We start from the raw sequence: 20,900 nt of genomic DNA, 5'->3' as shown, positions 1-20,900 counted from the left end.
GTGGTAGAGCGTTCACCTCCGGTGCTTGGGGTCTCTGGTTCGATCCCAGCTCGCGCCGTGTGGACTTTGTGGTGGACAAATACCGTGCTCGTGGGTTTTCTCGGGGTTCTTTGTTTCCTCCCACTTTCTTCATTCCACCATTTCACTTATCTCTTATCATCGTCTCCTTTAGCCTCGCCACGATGCACAATACTGTTCTAACTGATCAGCAAATAGGAAGCCACTGGGGTAATGTGTAGTATTTTATTTTCATAGCAGCAAAGGGCAAGATACTATCTCGCAGAAAACATGCATTTGTTTGTTTGGCAGACAATACACATTGATGAATTAACACGTTCAAATATCCTCTAAATGATACCAAAGTTTCAAATAGTTATACATATTTTTATACTGGTTTCTCTTGACCGATCCGTCTGAATTCTTTGATGACCTATAAAATTCTTGACGTGACTTTGTCCTATAATAGAAATATCTAAAAACAGTAATAATCGTAACTGAACTCGATACATCGCTTTCCTTAACGAATGTTTAAACATGATGCCACGCTTGATGCACGTGAGGACAGGTTTGATTTCCGGTTTGAGTATAGTTGTGCAAATATGAAGGTTTACATTCCCAACGTGTAGTCTTACCTGTTCTGTGAGGTGTATTTAGATCTGGCAGAAATTGATAGATGTACACATTGACAAGACGGACAACATATGGAAGAGCAGATATAGCGATAGTCAACCTCAAGCAGTGGTTAGGTCTGGTTGAATTATAAGCGGAGTACCTTGGGATTTCATTCACGTTCGCGTTTCCGTCTTTCATAACTTTTAAGTGGATTTGGGAAATTCTTATTTGTAGAACTTCAGTTGCAATACAGTTTTAATTGGAGGTTGGAGATTATAACGGGGCATCCTTTGTGAGGCTCGCGTATGTATACATGGAGGTAACAGGTTCGAGTTGTAGCCGGTAGACCTATAATTCAGAAGATATGATTCGTGCTTATGTTTGATTAATTGCACTCTTCTTTTTCTTTTCAGGTTAAAGAGGAAGTTATAACGATAGATGATATGCATGATGATCCATTAGATAACAGATTAGAAGATGATTATGGACTCGTGCAGCAGGTAAGAAAAGCTTCTATACCTGTTTCTATGTTTTACCTGTTATTTTAATATAGTTTCAAATATTTATTTTTCTAGTATATTATGTGATCAACTGAAACCCGTTTGCAGTTAGAGCAAAGGTCTATTATGGGCCTGCGAAGGCCGGGTAGTCTTTCAGCAGAATCGTACAATTCGTGCATGGAAAGTGTGAGCTGTGTACATCAATGCTGAAACAGTTGGTTTCAAAAAGAAACACATTACAAGTTAGAACGCCGCTTGGACTCGGGACTTAAGGGATGCTGCTCGCCAGATATTCCTTCACGTCTATTTATCGTAGTACCCACCCCCATGTGTGTAGCAAAAGAAACATTTGTAAGGGATGAGTTAATTTGTGGAGGTTTAATGTCCTTTTACAACATAAAGAATAAGTGAGACGTAGACTAAAGTTTAAGGGGGAATCGGAACCACCTTAATGCATCCAGTGCTCCAATGCTTAGAAATACATTCCCCGGAAAACTAAAGCCATCCTTAGTGGTGCAACGAGATTGAAAAGCTAATATCGAAAGCTAATGAGTTACGATGTTAGGTAGTGATGCGAGCATGCAGTACAAGGAAGTAGTGCGAGCAAGTCGTACCATTGATGCGTAGACGTAGCTGTGAGGAGTTGACGGAGTTTACTCGAAACCAACGCTACACCTGAAATGTGTGTAGTCCCGAATGCAAGAACCCAGTCATCCAAATCTAACAGTGACGTCGCAGTCAAAGTTGACAGATCCGCACAAACCATCCAGTGGTATTTGAATGGTATGGGAATGTACCGACGCGTTACCAAAAAGGGCCTGTTTACAAAACCACAAATTACTAATAAGTCAACACTTTTGGAACCGTTCGCATTCTCTGATGAAAGCAGAATTTACAAATTATCCAAATTAACCATAATTACACCATATTACGATGAAATATGACCACATGTCATGGTATAGAATGCAATTTGAACAGTCGTGGGACGACGGGGCACATGTCATAGACCAAACTGACAACATAACGCTCACTTGGATCAAATTTGGTGTCAGTGCAGAATAGGGGACGCATACCTTCTAGAGCGCGTTCTGGCCATAAACTGCACTGGTCAATGATCCCTGTATAAAACGCGAAATATTGTATCTCCCCACATACCTGGCATTAGTTTTGTATGTGGTTGTCAATCATGGGGTAGACACAACATTCGTAATCACTAGCGCTGAGACAGAACTAACATTCATCAGTGAACACAGTCATCCTTGTGATTGCTCTCCCGTTGCTCTAATAGCTAGTGCACGCACCTTTTTATTGCGCTATATCAGAACTAACTCATGCTAAGTGCAAGGTCAGAAAATATTCAAATTGTGATACCAGTTTATAAAGGAAGAAATAAAATAGTATAAGTTGTTTCGTATGCGTGTTGAAAACTAACTCATGCTAAAAACGGACGGAATGGCATCACCTAGTTGAGATGAATCTGGTATCGTATTTTTCATGATGGAGTATTTCATACTGCATTCAAGCAACTGCAGGTTGCTGTATTGAGACTCGACGTGCAGTTTTCTGGTAATATTCGACACTGAGCGAACATTATTAGATAATCGAGTGTGTTACGATTCATACATAAAAAAGACTTTATTACTTTATTACTATTAATTATAAAAAAGACTTTTAAGGAAAGAGATCTACTCGTGGCGAAAAAAGACATGTAATACGTAGGCAGATGATGTACTAAATCTTAATTTATAAACGAGGTATTGTATTCGTGTTATTGATTATCTGCTTTTTTTTGTTTTGTTCAGAGAACTGTAATATGGTATGTAATTTTTGCTACACGCGTGTAAATGCCCCACCACGCATACGACACGATGTTGAGGATATACGCACAGGTTGTTTCGCCGCTCCGTCAGTCTTAGTTTTACTTTGTATTAAGTGATTGCTCGAGGTAGTACAGATGTTAACTAAAGGTATGTGAGCTTCTCAGTGGCTAAATGATTAGCATATTTATCATCTGCAAGGAAGGCTGGGTTAAATTTTAAATGGGATAAGTGAATCACCAATAGTGGTCCTCGGCTTGTGTATTTTCGATGCTAAGAAGGAGCGTTGAATAACAAACGAATAAAAACTTAACTTTATAGACAAACTATCGACAGTAATTTCAACAGATTGATACATTGGCTCATTTGATATTACGAGTGTTTAAAGATTTTATTTATTTTTTGAACTATATGCACTTCTATAGTATGAAACTAAACTTGTTAAGCTTCTTCAAAGATTTGATATTTTTATTCACTGGTCTTACAGCACGTTGAGTTTCATTTCTGAAATTGTACACTTGGCAGTCATTTCTTCAGTTCTGGGGTGAGATAGTCAGTTTGAGTTCAGATGAGTAAGAGCAGGTTCTTTAAAACTCTCTTAGTTCGGTAAACAGTAGGTGGCCTTGCGTTATTATGTTGCAGCAGTGGTCAGTTGGGAGCTTTCCAAGTCAGTGTTTGAGAACCACTTGCCTCAGTGGACTGGACAGAAAATTAGAATAATGCAGGTAATCTTTCGTGATTATCCCATTATAATCCGAGAATACTGTAACCAACAGAAGGAACAGTGTGTCTTTTAAGCCCATGTCCTGATTTGCACCACTCTTTAGACTTCCTTCTGAAGTATGGGATCTGTGCTTTTTCACTTATTATTCGTTGTTTGAAGAAGTCCCCGTAACGAGGGATAGATATTGGTTCGTAGCCCACGTGCAGAACTCTGCTCGTCGATCTCTGCCATCTTAATTTAGTTTGTTTCATGTGCAGCTTATAACGATACCAGCAATTAGTGTGCAATATCCGGACAATGGATTGACTAATACCACTTTTTAGTGCAAGACTATGAGTACTGGGTGTGGGTCTCTTCACAAATGATACTAGATCTGTCATTGTCATCTCTTTATTAGTGGCTGTCTTGGGTTGCCCACTTAGTGCTATGTTCCACAGTGGCAGTGTCGGGGACTTCGGCGGTCACGCACGCGACCGTGCTGGTTGTACTTGGGTGTCTGTATAGTGCTGTCTGTTGTACTCTTTGCAATCTTTGTGTTCCTCGGATATTAGGATGATTTATATCTTCTGTATCTTTGCAAAAGCATCTTAGACCACTTGCAACTGTAAGGGTTATTTCATGTCAATTCAACTTTTTTTTTTTTTTTTTTTTTTTTTTTTTTAAATGATACCCACCATCTCAGATATTCTTTAAATTTGGTGAAAGTACTTGTTTGCTCAAACGTGAACACCATATAAATATTCCGTGTATTGTGCTGTGGCTGTGTGGCACAATTACAGTCATAGTTTTGAAGAAATATAATCTGAATTACTACATTGAAAATCATGGTTCTTGTCAAAATATGTATTGATTATTACAGATTTTATAATTTCCAATAGTGAGAGATCATTTTATATTATAGTTTATTTTGTCATCATATATACAAGGTAGATACAAAGTCGCTTTCTGCTAACCAAATAAAGGAAGAAAAGAAATGAGTGGAGTATAAACGGATTTTTTTTTTTTTAATTAGGGTTAGCACTACTGTCTCTCTTGGGATTGATAACCGTTTTCGTGCCTGTTTCGAGTTTAATAAATGAAGTTGTGTCCCGGGTACTACAGCTGTTGAGATGAATCGCAAACAAACGTAGGAATAACGTGTTTTCATGCTACAAGCTTGGTGGAAACACAACAAAAACACAAATGTAGTGACAGCAGACTTTAGGAGATTTCCAGGTGTGGAACCACCATCACGTCAAGCCATGAGAAACCTGAACCAGCAATTTGAGGCTACAGGTTCTGTGTATGGTCGAAGCAGACGACTACGAAGTGTACGAAATGAAGGAAACACTGAACTTATTGCTTAGAGTTGTGTATCTAGCCAGAAGTAGTCTACCAGAAGGCGCGCACGTGACCTGGGAATGAATGACACGTACCTCGTTAAGCAACATGTTAAAGGATAACCTTATCGTCCAAAGCTTCTGCATGCGTTGCATGAATGTGATCCGGATTAACGTGTTAAGTTCCGTGAGTGGTTTCCCATTCGGAATGAAGCTGCCAGACTTCTGGATACACATTTTGTGAACAGATGAGGTCTCATTTAAGATGAACGGTTGCGTAGACACACACAATTATGTTTATTAGAGTGGTGGTGTCATAGGACCATTTTATTATGAAGGAGCTTTTACCAGTGGTACAAACCTTTAGATGTTGCAGGAAGTTATCATTCCAGAACTTGAAAGTAACCCTCGTTATGAAAACCTAAAGTTCACATGGCAACACGATGGAGCATCGCCTCACTTCAGTGGTATTGAGAGGGATTTCTTGGATCAACATTTTGATTAATGTATTGGTCGTCGTGGTACCAACAGATTGGCTACCCCATGTATGTGACCTCTCACTATGCGACTTATTTGGGGTATTGCGAAACAGGTGATTTCCGAGCAACTTCAGGAATTGGATTATTTGAAACAGCTAATTGAACAGTCATTCAACATATTGGATTCCAATCCTCAATTGTGTCTTGATGTTTGCAAATCAGTGTTGAAAAATCTTTTGCATTGAACATGATGGGAGACAGTTTTGAATAGTATTGTATGCGCAATAAAGATTTTCAAGTCACGTAGCATCTTTTATTTCGTTACATATTGGGGAAAGTGACTGGATGCCCACCCTGTAGATACGCTAAATTTTAATCACAAATATTTTCCTTATTCTAAGGAATTTCTTTAACTTTTGAATATCGCTCATATTTGCACATTAAAAACCTCATGCTATAAGGAATAAGCACAAGAATTATTATTTTGGAAAAATTGGAGATGGTTCAAAAAAACTTTACGTTGCATACTAGTATTTTCCTGCAATACATTTGCAAAGTTTTAATCCTTCAGTCATGCCTTAAACTAGCAAATGACTCATATGTTACCGTAGGCAATATTTTTCGTTCCTCTCCCTCACCTTTCATTTAGAATTAATCTGAACTCGAAGTGTCGCACGAAGTTCGAACATCTCGGATGAGCATTATTATTGAATTACCACGCCACCTTTTTCTTTCATTCTATGACAAACATTGAAACATGTGTTTAACTATTTTAAATGAAAAATCCAACTACATGTCTCTAACTTACGGGATTACAATATATGGAGATCTTTTTGTAATAATTGCAATCCCCGTCTACATCGAATTTCCAAAATTGCTACCTAATGCTATTTTACATCAAATATAATGAATCATTGAAATTTCAAGTTCATAGCTTAAGCGTTTGGCCTAAACGTTGGTCAGTCAGTCACGATTTCTTTTATTATGGAAATATACACATACTATCTAGAAAAAGAAATTATATATTAAGCTCCAGTATACTGTATGTTACGTAAAAATTAAAAGTTCATAATACTTAAGTGCAGACTTTTTCAACTGCACTGGATTTTTTTTTTTTTTTGAATAAAGTATTCCTCCCATTTGGTAAAGACAAGATAATTTGGTTCTGTAGTAAGTTGGTGTGTTCAAGTGGCTGTGAGCACACAAACTTCACATGGATTTTGAAAAGGTATCTCATAGAAATCACAATGATTCTGATGCCAATAATATGATAGTTTTGGACCATGTAGATTAATAAATTCTACATTTACTTGTCACCAAATTCAGTAGTACTCAAATACAAATTTTACACATGAACAATTCTCTCTGTGTCCATATCTCAAATCAAATCTTGAAGTGGTGGTGTAATGTTTATTACCATTTCGCTATTCTGCGCCAATTTTATTAACTGATTGAAGCACAAAGTGAATAGCTGGAATTGTTATTGCTTGATGAAATCTCGCTCAATTCAACATCTATTGCAATCATGTCTTCCTTTGTTTTGAAGAAAATTTCACTTTCTTTTACTGTTTCCGTACACAATCTGTACATGTCAAAATTATGAATTACTTGTTCTTTAAGGAGGCTTTTCGAACTAGCTTTTAATGTTTCACCCGTACCATCAACATGACTAGGTGCAGAAAATTACTATTTGCAGTTTAAATTGTAGAAGTGTTATTTATGGTAGCACAAATTTAAGAACTCCTCACAATTTTTATACTGTGCTGCATAAGAACTTCTTACAGTTCTTATGCGCTGTGCTGTTCAGCTTTCTGAACCGAGACTGAAACTTCAATATTTATTTTCAACACTATAGGGCCCCTCCCCACTATGGCGTTAATGGCACGTCAGTGGCTCGATGCACGGTTCTCAGGGAAATAGATAGATCGCCGTGATCTCGTGAATAACCGCTCATATGACCTTACCTCACCCCTTGCTTTCTGTCTGTAGGATTATCTAAAAAAGTTATCTAAAGGAGCGCATTTTCCAGGATATTTTCTTGCGTTTGCAGTCGGAGTGGATACATGACCACGATTGTGGGTTAGACGGGATGGCCAGAACATAGAACATGTGCTGATGTGGTGTAGCATGCCATTTGTGGGTAATTTTGAACTTCTGTTCATAAAGTGCAGATCTTTTTATTTATTTATTTATTTTAATTGGATTACTGAGCTCAAGCCAGTGATGTCGCATTTCAGTATGGCGGCCATTGCTGCCATTACAGTATAAGTTGCAGCCCTCACTCTACTACTATCTCTCAGTAAGAGATTCCATAGTTTCCATTCCTCTCAGGTTTCGAAATAAAATATGTCCAAAGACTTGACTCATCCTGTATTACATATAAAATAAATATTTCTGCAGGAAGGTAGACTTTTTTTTTTTTTTTTTTTTTTTGTACATTGTATATTCACTCGCTTTTCAACTAATTTAAATATTTTAACATTTATATTTCAGTAACTAAATTTTCTGATTCCGCAAATAACAGTTAATACAGTGTTGTATAGTATTCTCACTAGCTATCTTCATCCATTTTCTACATTTTTGTTTCACTGTGCACTTGGCAATATTTACAGCTGTTATAGTTAGGTGACAAACTTTAACGGTTTATCTTCGAAATATTGCAACTAAAATTCTAAAATATTGTTGTATTTTCTTATTAATAAACAGAAGACTTTTGCTAGAATATCATGAAGGTCGTTGTCGGTGGTGTCATGAATTGTAGAATTGACATGAAATGACCTATAGGAGATTCTGCCAGTAACAGTGAGACTTCGTGTTCATAACCCGTAAACTATGCAAGGGAGGAAAGAAACAGTTATACCTTTCTGAGTCTCACACTTCTGTTACTTGGTAAGTGACATTCCCCCTTGTATTCAAAATGACAGCCATGGACGCCATATACCCTACAAATTGCGTCCCCACTCTCTTTATCATCTCTCATTAACAGATTTCGCATTTCCCTTTAGGTTCCAAAATAAAAGGGCGTGGAAAATTAAACATAAACGCAGAGGCGAAATAATACCATTAAGGAAACGTCCTAACTGGCTTGTATATCGATAGTATAAGTTTAACAGCCCTGTTTATTCAGCAACACAGTAATTCCCAAAACTGTAGAAACCTTCCAGTAAGAGTTAAACTAGGTAGGAACTCAGTTGGTGTCCTCGAAGTGAGCCTTTATAGTCCAGTGTCATGCTGTCCGCCCGTTAACTTTCATTTCTATGGACGACTTGATCATAATTAGAAATAAATGTAATTGAGGGCCTAGTCATGTCGTCTGCCAAGCTTATTTAGATTCAGTCAGTCACAATCCGAAACTCGTAAATGCTTAAAGTATCCTAAATAATAAAGACCTGGCATTTATGTTATGCAATGTAAGAAGTAAAATTTACTCAAGCTAGGAGAGGGAAGAGGGGAGAGTTATATCAGATCACCAGTTATGCCATGCACCAAGTAGTCATCCTCTACAATTTGTGGTAGTAAACAAAACAAGATCATTCCATACCAAGTCATATAGCTCAAATAGTTGTCCACCCTTCTATCTCAGATTTCTTAGTAATTTAGTGTATAGTTTCTGTAGGGAAATATGTACAAGAATCCATATTTTTTATTATTTTCTCCATATTTTATCTGGTTAATTTTTTATAATCTTCAAAATACTACTATCCTGGGAGGATTTATGTACTATGCTGAAACAACGGAATATAATGCTTTACTTAAATCGTTGAAGCAAAAGTATGAACTTGACCTTACGGAAATTTGATGAGAATGTAGAAAAGATTGTGTAAACGGCATGAATAGATTTCTGATCACGAAAGATCTGCCCAAAGTAGTGGTAATCTATTTTGAAAATCTATACATAGATTGTGGTTCGTATAAACTAGAAAGTGAGGAAAATCCAGGGAAATTATAGGTCGTCATGAGAAAATTTGAAGTTAGAGTTTTTGTTTTGATAAATGGAGAACACTTAAAAATAACAGGACCATCTTTATCGAAGAGCTATTATGAATCATTGATGGTGCGATGAACCCGTTTACTGGAATATGTGTAACTTGCTACGTCACTTGCAGTATTTATTTAGTGACTCCAGCTCGTCGAGGAAAGTTTGATATCATAGGATGCACGAAATTTCCTGTGAAGTTACGCGGCATCTGATTAGAATGTACCATTTGTTTTCAATGGGCATTGGGAATTTGGGATGTAATAAAATTTCTATAAGTAAAGCTACGAAGCACGAGACCTATAGAAACTGTAGAAGTTAGCAAATGATCCAGTTTTTACATGCAGAGTGGCTTTATGCAAGAAAGTAGTCATTGAATGCCATCGTCTTTGATGCTGTAGGGGAAACTTGCACAAGATTTCATGATTCGGTGTGTGAAACCAGGACTACTGAAATGTAGAGATACAGGGCTATTAAGTGTTAATGTAGCAGAAGCAGAAAATTTTAGTGTGAGCAAAAATATCGACATTTCGACATCGGATTTGCTGCCTGACGAATTGTCGCACAAATAGGAACATAGACCAGGGAATAACAGAAACGGGAATTTTTACGACTACCGCTGGATCCTAACTTCTATGATTACCAAACTTCAACAGAGCAGTGAAATATCTGTCGTCATTATATCCTACGGTAATCTTACCTTCACCCGATGTACGCTTATAATAATAATAATAATAATAATAATAATAATAATAATAATAATAAAGGTACGAACGGTCCCGGTTCACTTCCCGGTGGGGACACTCGGTCGAAAAAATGTAAAAGTTTTTTCAGACCAGTCGTCTTGAGTGAGGTTTTCCTCATTCACATACAGGTCCCAGGCCGCTTTAGTCCTTCCCTTTCCTCGGATAATGTGATCGCCGAGGACGTCATCTCTCATGCGTGACGGACTAACATGGCCATAGATGCCGAAAGTCCAGAAATCTAATTCTAATCTTAATCTTGTGCACAAACTTAACGTCTTGACATCATATATGATGTGCTTGCTGAAAACTATGGGAAAGAATGGATAACATTGTCCAGTCTAAATTCAGCAGAACTTCAAGAAGTCGAGTTGTAACGAATTAAAATTTAACACTGCTTACAGCAAATTTCTTACTGGCACTGACATTTATGGAAGATAGTAAAAATTGAGCTGTCATCTTTACATCGAAATGCAACTGTCGAAAGAGGGTTTTCCGTCAATAAAGTCACTCTTACTGGAAAATATGCATGCAAGACTATTGTAGCTGAAAGGCATAGCCGTAACAAGAGGCAGGAGATATTGAACCGTCGAAATCACCAAATGCTGATGCTTTACCAATTGCTATGAAGAGTATTTGTACCATCGAAAGGAAGAGATGTGTCGCGGACATAGTGACACTTCTGATGCTGTTTAAGGCCAAGTTCAGCCTCAATCGGGCAAAGACATCCCGATCATCTTTAGGGGAAATAACATAACAGAAATAATCGAAAACAATCGATATTAGTGTAGAATAAATACTTCTCAGAGTTGCTGAGAGGAATAGTGATACTGTCAATGCTGGGTAGATTTAGCCTTCAGTAGGGGTGAGAGACCACGAGCATTTCTATGATGGGAAGAGGTGACGTAAAAATAACCAAACTACTTACATTAGTGTCGAATCAATCCTTTTCGGGGTCACCAGGCCATGTTGGCATCCCTGGAAATGAGTTTGCCGACTGCTACGAAGGAGGCGTATCTTCATGGTCGTCGTTGCCACCTCCCTGTCCTCAGCACTGATGTTCGTCACGTCTTTTCTCGCCTTCTGCTTCAGCGCTGGCAGTCATCATGGGATCAGCAAATCAACAACAAACTCCATGCTGTGAAGCCCCGTCTTGGAGTCTGGTCGTCGAGCTCCCGCCCTTCACGATTGAAAGAGAGGACTTTGGCTCGTCTTCGGATTGGTCATAGTCATTTGACACACGGACACCTTCTGCAGAGAACCCCTCTTCCTGACTGTCGCCTCTGTGGTCAGCGCATGACTATTCTTCATCTTGTGGATTGCGTGCCTCGTGCGCCTGTGCATGTTCAGTTTGGCCTGCCCGATGACCTCCGAACTCTGCTTAGCGATGATCCTGACATCGTCTTGAAGGCGTTCCGACTGCGATATCAGCAAGTTTTATCAGCCATTTGACTTTTATGTGTGCTTCTGTGACTGTGCAGTGTTTTGTTCTGTGGGTGCATCGCTTTTAACATTTCTTGCATTCTTTATTATTTTATCTTGTGCTTTTCTTTTTCTGTACTCAGCCTGGTGCCCTGAGTGACTGTTTTAATGTGTTCCTCATGACATTCTCTTCTACGGACAGTACGGTTTTTAGCTGTGTGTGTTTGCATCTCTTCGCGTCTACTGTGTGTCCTCTTACCTAGTTTTGGGTGCTAAAAGACCTCCGTCGTCGGCGTACGTAGCCTTTTCAATTCAATTCAATTTTCGGGGTCGCTTACAATCGCGATGACATTAAAGTCAGGTGTTAGTCTAGAACGGACATATCAGCTGGGTCAGGAATTTGACAGGGGCAACGCCTAATCGTTGCTCGTCATTATTCACTCAACTCAATTCTTTAATTTGGGATAGGGCAATGCCGAATGTGTTGCCCGTACTTGTACGTATTTATATAAATGAATGGTTTGTGTATCTATATATGTTCCGGCATAACTGGAATGCCTAAAGCAATCTGAACTTAACTTGATGTGGGAGTTAGATACCTCTAGCTTCCCTAAAGGGTGAAATTTTGAAAGGAGTAAAATAATCGAAAATGGCCTATATTTCGTTTTCATAGTTTTTGGAGTCACTGAAATGAATAGTGACACTCCAGATGCCGCATAAGTCCAAATCTATAGTCCATCAGTATGAGAGGTGGGAAGCAATGAAAAATAACCAAAATCAATGTTGGATCCACAGGTATCGGATTCATAGGAAAACGACTGACCTGTTTGAAATTACGTACTTGTAATATAATTAGTATGCATCTCAAGCTAAGTTTTCATGTTGTCACTTTGATTTTAAGGGCTTATTCTAGGGGGGAGAATGTTTCAAAATCTGTGCTAGAGGTAGAGGACTTTAAGGATTTTTATCATTATACTTTCATTGAATGCGTATTCTAAGGGGGATGGGGGTGACGAACTGGCTTTGGACAAATGTTTCACTTACTAGGAATTAGTTCATGTTAGTTTAGACCAGCCAATAAATAAGCTGAAATTGAATACTTTTGCTTTCAATTACGGTCTTGTTCTGCTTCATTTAAGTGAGACATATCGTTTGGTTGTTTTACTGAATCGCTCACGAAACCTTTGAGAACAATAATCTTCCGGGGTAAGTTAACTAAAAGCAGAGGCAATATGGAAAAGTAAAAGTACGTTCTCTTATAAAGGGCTACTCCTACATAATACTAAGTCATATGAAAATCGGAGATGAGGTGTACATCCTTGAATGTAGTGTAGAGGGACCCAAATTCACGAAATGATACTTTCGTGATGATTCAACAAATAACAAATTTATTTGTATAGAATACTAAGTCATTAAAAAATTGTATAGAATTGCTTTATAATCCCATACTTAGTTTTATCTTGGCTGAAGAATGGAAATGGAGAAACAACATGCCTACCTAACATTGCACGTGGAAATTATTTCACGTTTTACCAGTTGATAAAGGATGTTAACCAAAACAACCCAAGCCTTTTGCAGCAAAATCTAATCAAAATGAACTTATAGTGTCCGGTAAACGTACTTTAAAAGTTGTAGTCTGGAGAAAGTATGCAATTGCGATTATCAATCTGTAATTAGTGGTATCATGTGGAAGTAAGTGATTGGTATTAGAAAAGTAATGACTGGCAACGCTGATGCCTTAGCCTTCACACGGCAGTTAAAATAACCCTTGCCGTTGACTTAGTACAAGTTTGAACTTGCTCCAGCTGCTGTACGATTGTTGAGATAATCTTAAGTGAAGTAGTGCATGAAAATGGATTGGCAAAAGTTCGAGGAACGTTGTGCAATCATATTTTGTGTAAAGTTCGGCGAATCCGCTGCTGTGACTTGAAGGATTTCAAAGACCTTATGGAGAACATTCCCTATCCAGGGCACAAGTGTTTAGATGGCACAAGTTCTTTATGACGTCAAAGTTAAGAGTGCACACTCCAAAGTCTACCAGTTCTAGAAATAAAAATGGACAAATTCAGAATCAAATTGATGCTCATTTATTTTTATTTGACAGTAGGTTGATTGTCCTCAAGAAATTTGTGCCAAGCTGTCAAACTTTTTATTGAGAAGTCCGGTTCAGGAAAAGAAAAGGATGCCATGTGTGCATTGTACCACTTGGTTCCTGTACCACTAAAACTCAGTATGTCACATAGTAGTCTTCTCTATCAACAAGTTTTTGATAGAAAAAGGTTTCCCTGTGGTTCCTCGCGGCCCTATTCGCCAAACCTAAATCCTTATGATTTTTATTCCCTTTGCTCAAAAACCAATTGAAAGGGCGCTGTTTTGGTATTTTGGATAATATCGAGAAGAGTGAACCGACGAGCTGAAAGGCATTCGAGCAGAAGCCTTCCAACACTGCTACGAAGAATGGAAACAATGCCTGCATCGTTGTATAGCTGCCCAAGGAGGCTATTTTCAAGAGGATAACCTTTATTTGTAGAAATAATAAAATTCACCATTAACAGAAAATCTATTACTTTTCTAACCATCTCATAATCACACTCTTATTCTTGACAGATAGCAACATCAAATAAAAGGGATGATTTTTAGAAACACAGAAGTTGATTTTTTTTTTTTCTTGGTTGAAGTAGAGGTGAAAGAAAATACAAACCCATAGTTTTTCTTCGTTAAAGGGGGCACGGTGCTCAGTGATAGTCTTACCTCTGGTGTGTGGGGTTCCTGGTTTGATTTCAGTTCCGACAAGTAGGCTTTTTGGTGGACAAACGCCGGGTGCGTGAGTTTTCTCGAGGTTCTCATGTTTTCTCTTACTTTCGTCATTCCATTATTATCAGTCTCATCGACTTCCTTAACCACGGTGCATAATCGTGAAACGCTAAATGAAAAAAAAAAAAAAAAAAAAAAAAAACTAGTTTACCAAGACTAATATAACGTACAAAAAGATAAGAATAATATTAATCACATGTACAATTAGGTACCGATAATTAAATATCCAGATTTAGTTCACAGCTATTGAAAGTGCAACAAAGAAATGTAATAATTTTTGCTTACAGTCAGCGATGAAGTAAAGTAGCACATTATAGACAATGTTATGTAAAATATCCTAGTTTCTGGCACAGACTGCCAGAATGACCAAATTGGTATGAAACAGAGGTCGTTTTATAATATAAAATTAACATTATGGAAAATTCCGTACTTCATGTACTTCTTTATTTTTCAGGATGAGTCGAACAGTATGTTGCAAGAAGATACATCTTCTCTTGACCAACCAGGGCCATCTGGTCTTGCATCATTTGCTCAAATTGCCATGGACAAGACTGTATCAGGTATTGTACCATTTATTTTTTTCTTTTGTTGTAGAGAAGGTAGCACAGATGCAGTTCCTTCGTGACTAAATCTTGTTAAGAAACAGAACAGGTATTAGTCCAAAGTTTTGAACGTTCAGGAAATGTAGCTACTTGAATATTATGGTTGCGCAAAGCAACCCTTCAGATATTCATTTACAAAGTGAACTTCGTAGCAGAATATGCTATTGTAGAAATTACAATTCGCTAATATCAATTCTGTATTTGCGTAATCTGTAGACTAGATATCGTTATGGTGTGAGTATAGTGGCACTTAGTTTTTTTTTTTTTTTTTTCTTATTTTCGTTTTTAACATTTATGTATATCTTCATCAAACAATACACAAGTACGTATTGTTACACGTTTGATGGTGAAAATTCTCGATAGTAATTTCCTTTCGATTATAGAGCGACAGAAAAATACAGGGAAAGTACGAAAGTGCTAGTTAGAAGTTGTATCAGTTTCTCGGGACGAGTTTCATAAAAAATACAAAATATTGCAGAGGACATTTTTCACAAAGGTAAGCCTTATTAAGAGGGAACGGGATTGAAGCTAACTGGAAATAATGAGGAAATTTACAATCGTTCCGTACGTTTCGTCGTAACTGGAGCACAGTCCCGCTATACGTCAGCAGTAATTCAGCTTGAATATTTATCCACAACTGTTGAACCGTGCAGCAAAATTCCCCTCTCTGCCTAAATAATCTTGGTGCTCTCATCAATACCATCTCGACTCTATCCCATACCTCATCTGAGACTAAAAATGCTTTAACATGTCCAATAATTTTCACGCGAGGACAGCGAACTTATGAACCTTGGTAAGATAACCTAGGAAAGCCTTCTGTTTTCATTGAACGAAAGTTAGATTCAAGACATTTCAGATTTTCACTATCAACTTCACGCCTAAATTTCAGTATCATAAAGTACTAATTTCGATATTTGCTATTTCTCTAATCATGTTATTTCTGTCAATATATACTTTATTTGGAAAACTCTAACTTTGCTTGGTGAAGCGGAACAAAATTTTGTATAATTTTCTGAAAACTGATCTAGATAGATGGTGTTCTTCCATGAAAATCATTACTCTCTGCTTCCTTGAAGTGTCTTCGTATAGTCAAGACTTGAGTAAAATGGAAATCGTTAGTTCTAAATATATAATTTAAGAATTACTCTCTGTAATGTGCTTGATTTTGATCATTCTGGCTTTATCCAAATCATTTATTTTTCCTGCATATGAACTGCATGTACAGTACTCAGATTCTTCATGTGAGTTACCCATATTATAACAAGACGGTTCGTCACAGTTCACTGGCGCACTTCTCATGAAAATTCCTCCGCACTAAGTCTCGTACTGCTTCACTCGCGTACTGCTCGTACTGGAAATGCACTTCATTCTGCTCGCCAGTGATGAATATGGCGTAACCTTGCATGTTGAATTTCTTACTAATGTACTCACCGGCATAACTTTCATGATTGCTTATGTCTGTCCGACAATCTTTCCTCATTGTAAATCAAGTTTACCAGCTCTAATTTCTTCTCAAAACTGCAAAGCTATTAATAGTTTATTTTCCTTTAAATATCATTTCCGAAATTGATTAGGCACATTGTTCTTCCGTATTAAGTCATTTAACTCCTCGTTGATCGTGGATTAGCAAGGCGTTCACATACAACTATGCTAATTTTGCTCCTACAGCTGTCATGCATCTGCCTTTAGGATACTGCTCTTTACTTCCTTTAGAAGTATTATTGATAGTGTAGAGTAATTGTTTTTCACTTCGATTTATCACTGTTGAGTAAGTGACTATTTCGTGAAAGTTTACAGTTTTTTTTCAAAATGTTACCATTGGTATCCGTGCCATTCCCCTCAACTATATTAAAGCGAAATCTCTGAATGTCTCAAACTTCGCTGACAAGTAAAGGGTCCAAATGGATGAACCGAGTTGCGGGATGAGACATAGTACGACTGATAGAAGATGTGAAAATATGGTATGTGCAGAGTTGTAGCGGCGTTGGATTATCACGAAAAGACGTGTAAGTTAAACATATTCACAAGCCAAGAAAACTAACCATGAAATTTGATATCCAAGTTGTATATTATTACATTATTGTTAACACATTTTACTGTTGAATAGCAAATTTCACTATTAGTCTTCTTGGTTTGTAGATATGTTTAACTTACATGTGTCTTCCTGATAATCCAAACTTTCAACATACGAGTAACAGTCTCCTAGATTTTCGTAAATAATTATAAAGATGATATCTTCCAAATAAATACAGATAACGATCACTAAAGTTTATAATCGACTTTTTGAGAACATGCTGGCCTTAATTGAAATATCATATGACTACCTTTCCATTTAAAAAAAAAAAAATCACAGATTTCAGAATGGCGGATTTCAAGATGGAGGCCGAGGTTTGTGATCTACTCTGCCCATTCTTCTTTTGACAATAAAGAAACTATCACAGTTTCCATTGTCTATCTTTCACTATTTTCACGATTCAACACTTTATTTGATGTATTTCAATAACATAGCATAGATCCTCTCCCACTGACTTTAGCCCCCTTCCCCTCCGTTTCCTATGGCGCTCAGCAGCTACAACCCGTGGACATGTTCATATTTTCAAATCCTTTATCAGTCGCACTTTGTCTCATCCCGCAACTCAATTCATCCATTTGAACCCTTTACTTGTGAGATAAGTGCATTTCAAAATTGTTACCATTTATCGGAAAAGCCACGAAATTATTATGAAGAGAATGTTCCTGAAATATTTTTGAATAAGTACAGAATTAGAAGCAGGTATAGGGAATTTTTATTTTATAAGATTGTAGTGAATTTAGTGAGCATTGAGGTACTTTTTTTTTTTTTTTTTTTTTTTTTCGATGTAGCCAACGAAGGAAACTAATTTTTACTATCTTAAGATGAAGCTAGAGTATAATAAACTTTTACTATCTAATTATTCGTTGAAAATAGTTGAAATTTTTACATTTAATTTTAGAAATTTGGTATAGAAGACCATGCAAATTTTGTAAACTTATTTCGAGGGAACTTTTTGTCGAGCCAAACTTTGGACTAAAAACCTTTCTTCTGTTCCTCTGTTGAAGGAGTGTTGTAGACCAGTAAAATCACTTGCAAAAGAAAAGTAAACAATGAGAAGAGCATAAATTAAGATGCTTGCAAGACTGTCGATACCTTTGATGAGTGTACGAAAAGAAAAGTTCTTCATTACAGGTTATGAACGTCCTCAAGTATACCTATTTAAGCATAACATACATTTTCGTCAGAGGATTTCGTCGTTCGTTAATTCTGATGTTATGGATTGAGTTCTGAAAGGATAGGTAGTCTGAAAATTAAACTAGAATAAAAATGGTGGAAATAAAATATAAAGGAAGATAAATTAATATTCGATAGGACGAAGGATAAATTCAACTGTTTAAAATCGTATTTACTTGAGAACTCAGTGTTGGTCCACAGTTATCCAGCTAACATGTTCAGTTCAAAGCAAGTTGTTGTCAGCAACGTGCATGAACGACATATTCGTCTGAATTTGCATTAATTCATGAAATTTAGTTCAATAATTCTAATATTTTTTCAACCACATTTATTTGTAATAAAGGTTCGCATTTTGCACATCACGTCATGATGAAAGAATATATACATACATCTTTATTAAGAAGAGATCCAGTCCCAAGACATCCTACTTTCTTCAGAACAACGGTGTAGACTATTCCGAGTGTCCAGTTATACATTGGGATAGAGAGCTTTGTTTGATGGTACTTCCGGATCATAGACACGATGTTGATATTCGACATTGGATCGAGAAGTTTTTCCAGATAGAAACATGGTCGTACGGGTTATCAAAAACATTTAAAAACTAATCTCAATCTATTTACGTAATCAATTTTACATTTTTGTTATTTGAGAGTTATAAACATTGACACTACAGAATTTGCAGAGTTACCTAAAAGTCGTTATGTAGAAATTGTACAGGACAAGCATGCGATGTACGTATGTACGTACGCAGTAACGGATGTATTCGACGTGTTGTCCGTCATGCGTAACACAAAGTTGCAAATGTAGATTTGAGTTACGTATTAGACATGTGCTAGAGAACGTCCCAGACTTGCAAAATATGTTGTTGAAAATTGTGTATGACCTGTATTTTTAATCTGTTCACCATTGCTGTATGATGGTCATTTCACTGTACCCTAGCGGCGCCCAATTCAGTAACCAAGGAATTTCATATTGTACCATTCACGAACCCCCATATCATAGTGTGTTGGTGTCATGTCTGTTATAAATAACGGGGATTTTCATTTAGTAGGAAAGGAAGTAGCATTTACAAATATCGCTCAGCCAGGGTGAATTGTATGATCCTGTAATCCAGTTCTCTTGGACTGTATTCGAGATTAGCGTTCCGTTTAGCAGCGAGGCTATGTGAGACTTGGACCTACTGCTTAACATGGAATCCGAACATGGTCTCCCACCAGGACTTGAACCCCGGTCTACCACGCCAAATGTGCGTAATAAAAGTTCTGGCACGTTGGCCTGTGAATCCATAACTGCATTGGATTAAAGCCCCGGTCGTGATTCAGCACCTACTTTAGTAGTTAGTAGGTCATATTCTTCATATCCTTAGTATTGCATAAGGACGCAAAATAAAAGCTTCGAATTCTCGAATCGCTTAGTATTCAGTATGGTATCGAAGAATACTGGTCCAGTAAGTCTTATGTCCTATAACATTACCATAACTTTGTCTGAAGCAGTTTCTTTGGTTTCATTTCTAGTGACGGTTATGATGGTTTTTCTTATACGTGATTCTAACGGCTAATCTTTCCATTGAAGATATATATAGCAGTGGTGTTTGGGGAAAGGGGAACAAGTCCAAAATCTCGGTTTTTAGATATAGACTTAAAAGATTTTTACCAATTTTGGTAGTGGCTTGTGGTGGTAGTAGAATGCTGTTCTTCAGTATTTACGCTATATTTCAGATAAGGAGCAAGTCTTCGTCTGGAAATTGAGTTGGCTGGACTACTTCCCTTTTCCCCAAAACTGTATATATGATATGGAATAGAATGCTTTCAGGAAATTCGAGATCTTTTTTTTATTGGTCCCAGGTGCCATTTTCCATACATTTTCAAGAGCCGTCCTGGGGAAAGTTTTTACTCCAGTTGTGTTCTAAATGAATACCAAGTATTTGCATGCAGAATCCGTACAATTGAGGTCTGGCGGACTCTTAATTATACGAACATACGCATTAAACTGTGCGATGGACTCTAAATGCTGTCAAGACCATTGTTGTTTCTTCATCAGAGCAGTTTAGGCCTACCACCACAGGGATTATCTACAGTACTCCTCTTATGAAATTTGGCTCTTAAGGATGCAGCCGAAATATATGAAGTTAGGGGTTTACCTAGATGGTGATTGTTAACAGGTATGCCACATCAGATCTGTTTCCCAGACATTGAATCATTTTTATCCTTTCCGCTCGTCAGTGCCATAATTATCTGAGGAGGAAGTGTGTCCTGAGATTTTTACTTGTCCTACACAGTATATAATAATACATTAACGCATCATATCTTCAGAAATTGGTTTATTTTCTATTTATCTACATAACCACCATTAATTAGAAGATAGTTTGTTAGCTTGTATATATCCATTCCGAAAACTAGTCCTTAAAAACAGCAGGGATTGATTTTATGATTTCATGCACCATTGTGTTGATGACGTTTTCTTAACATTTACTACGTATATTTGCTTTGAATTCGGGTGAGTAAGGCGGTGCCAGTACAAGGTTGAATTCGAAGGCGATGTAGAAAAGGGAAACTACAACCTTACTACACGACACGAATGAAATTCATAGTTTGGGCTGACTGCACTAGGGTATTGTGATGAGAAAAATAGTAATTTGTCGTGAT

At 37.3% G+C, this 20,900-nt stretch overlaps 1 protein-coding gene across 27 annotated transcripts in view; it reads left to right on the top strand.

Annotated features, from left to right (window-relative positions):
- LOC145662627 (uncharacterized) overlaps window positions 1-20,900 on the top strand; it is a 257,675-nt gene that overhangs the window by 14,446 nt on the left and 222,329 nt on the right. For all 27 annotated transcript variants that reach the window (XR_014127072.1, XR_014127071.1, XM_081728370.1 and 24 more), the window contains exons 3-4: window positions 1,026-1,112; window positions 14,861-14,966. Coding sequence is in view for 25 of the 27 variants with exons in the window: in XM_081728370.1 (XP_081584496.1) it covers window positions 1,026-1,112; window positions 14,861-14,966 (193 nt within the window). In the remaining 2 variants the exon portion in view is untranslated. The remainder of the gene's footprint in view (window positions 1-1,025; window positions 1,113-14,860; window positions 14,967-20,900) is intronic.

The sequence above is a fragment of the Thermobia domestica genome, chromosome 10 (assembly GCF_964235325.1).
Source record: "Thermobia domestica chromosome 10, izTheDome1.hap1.1, whole genome shotgun sequence".
Lineage (NCBI taxonomy): Eukaryota > Metazoa > Arthropoda > Insecta > Zygentoma > Lepismatidae > Thermobia > Thermobia domestica.
The sequence above is the reverse complement of the archived record's forward strand: the minus strand, read 5'-3'. Positions and strand labels throughout refer to the sequence as shown.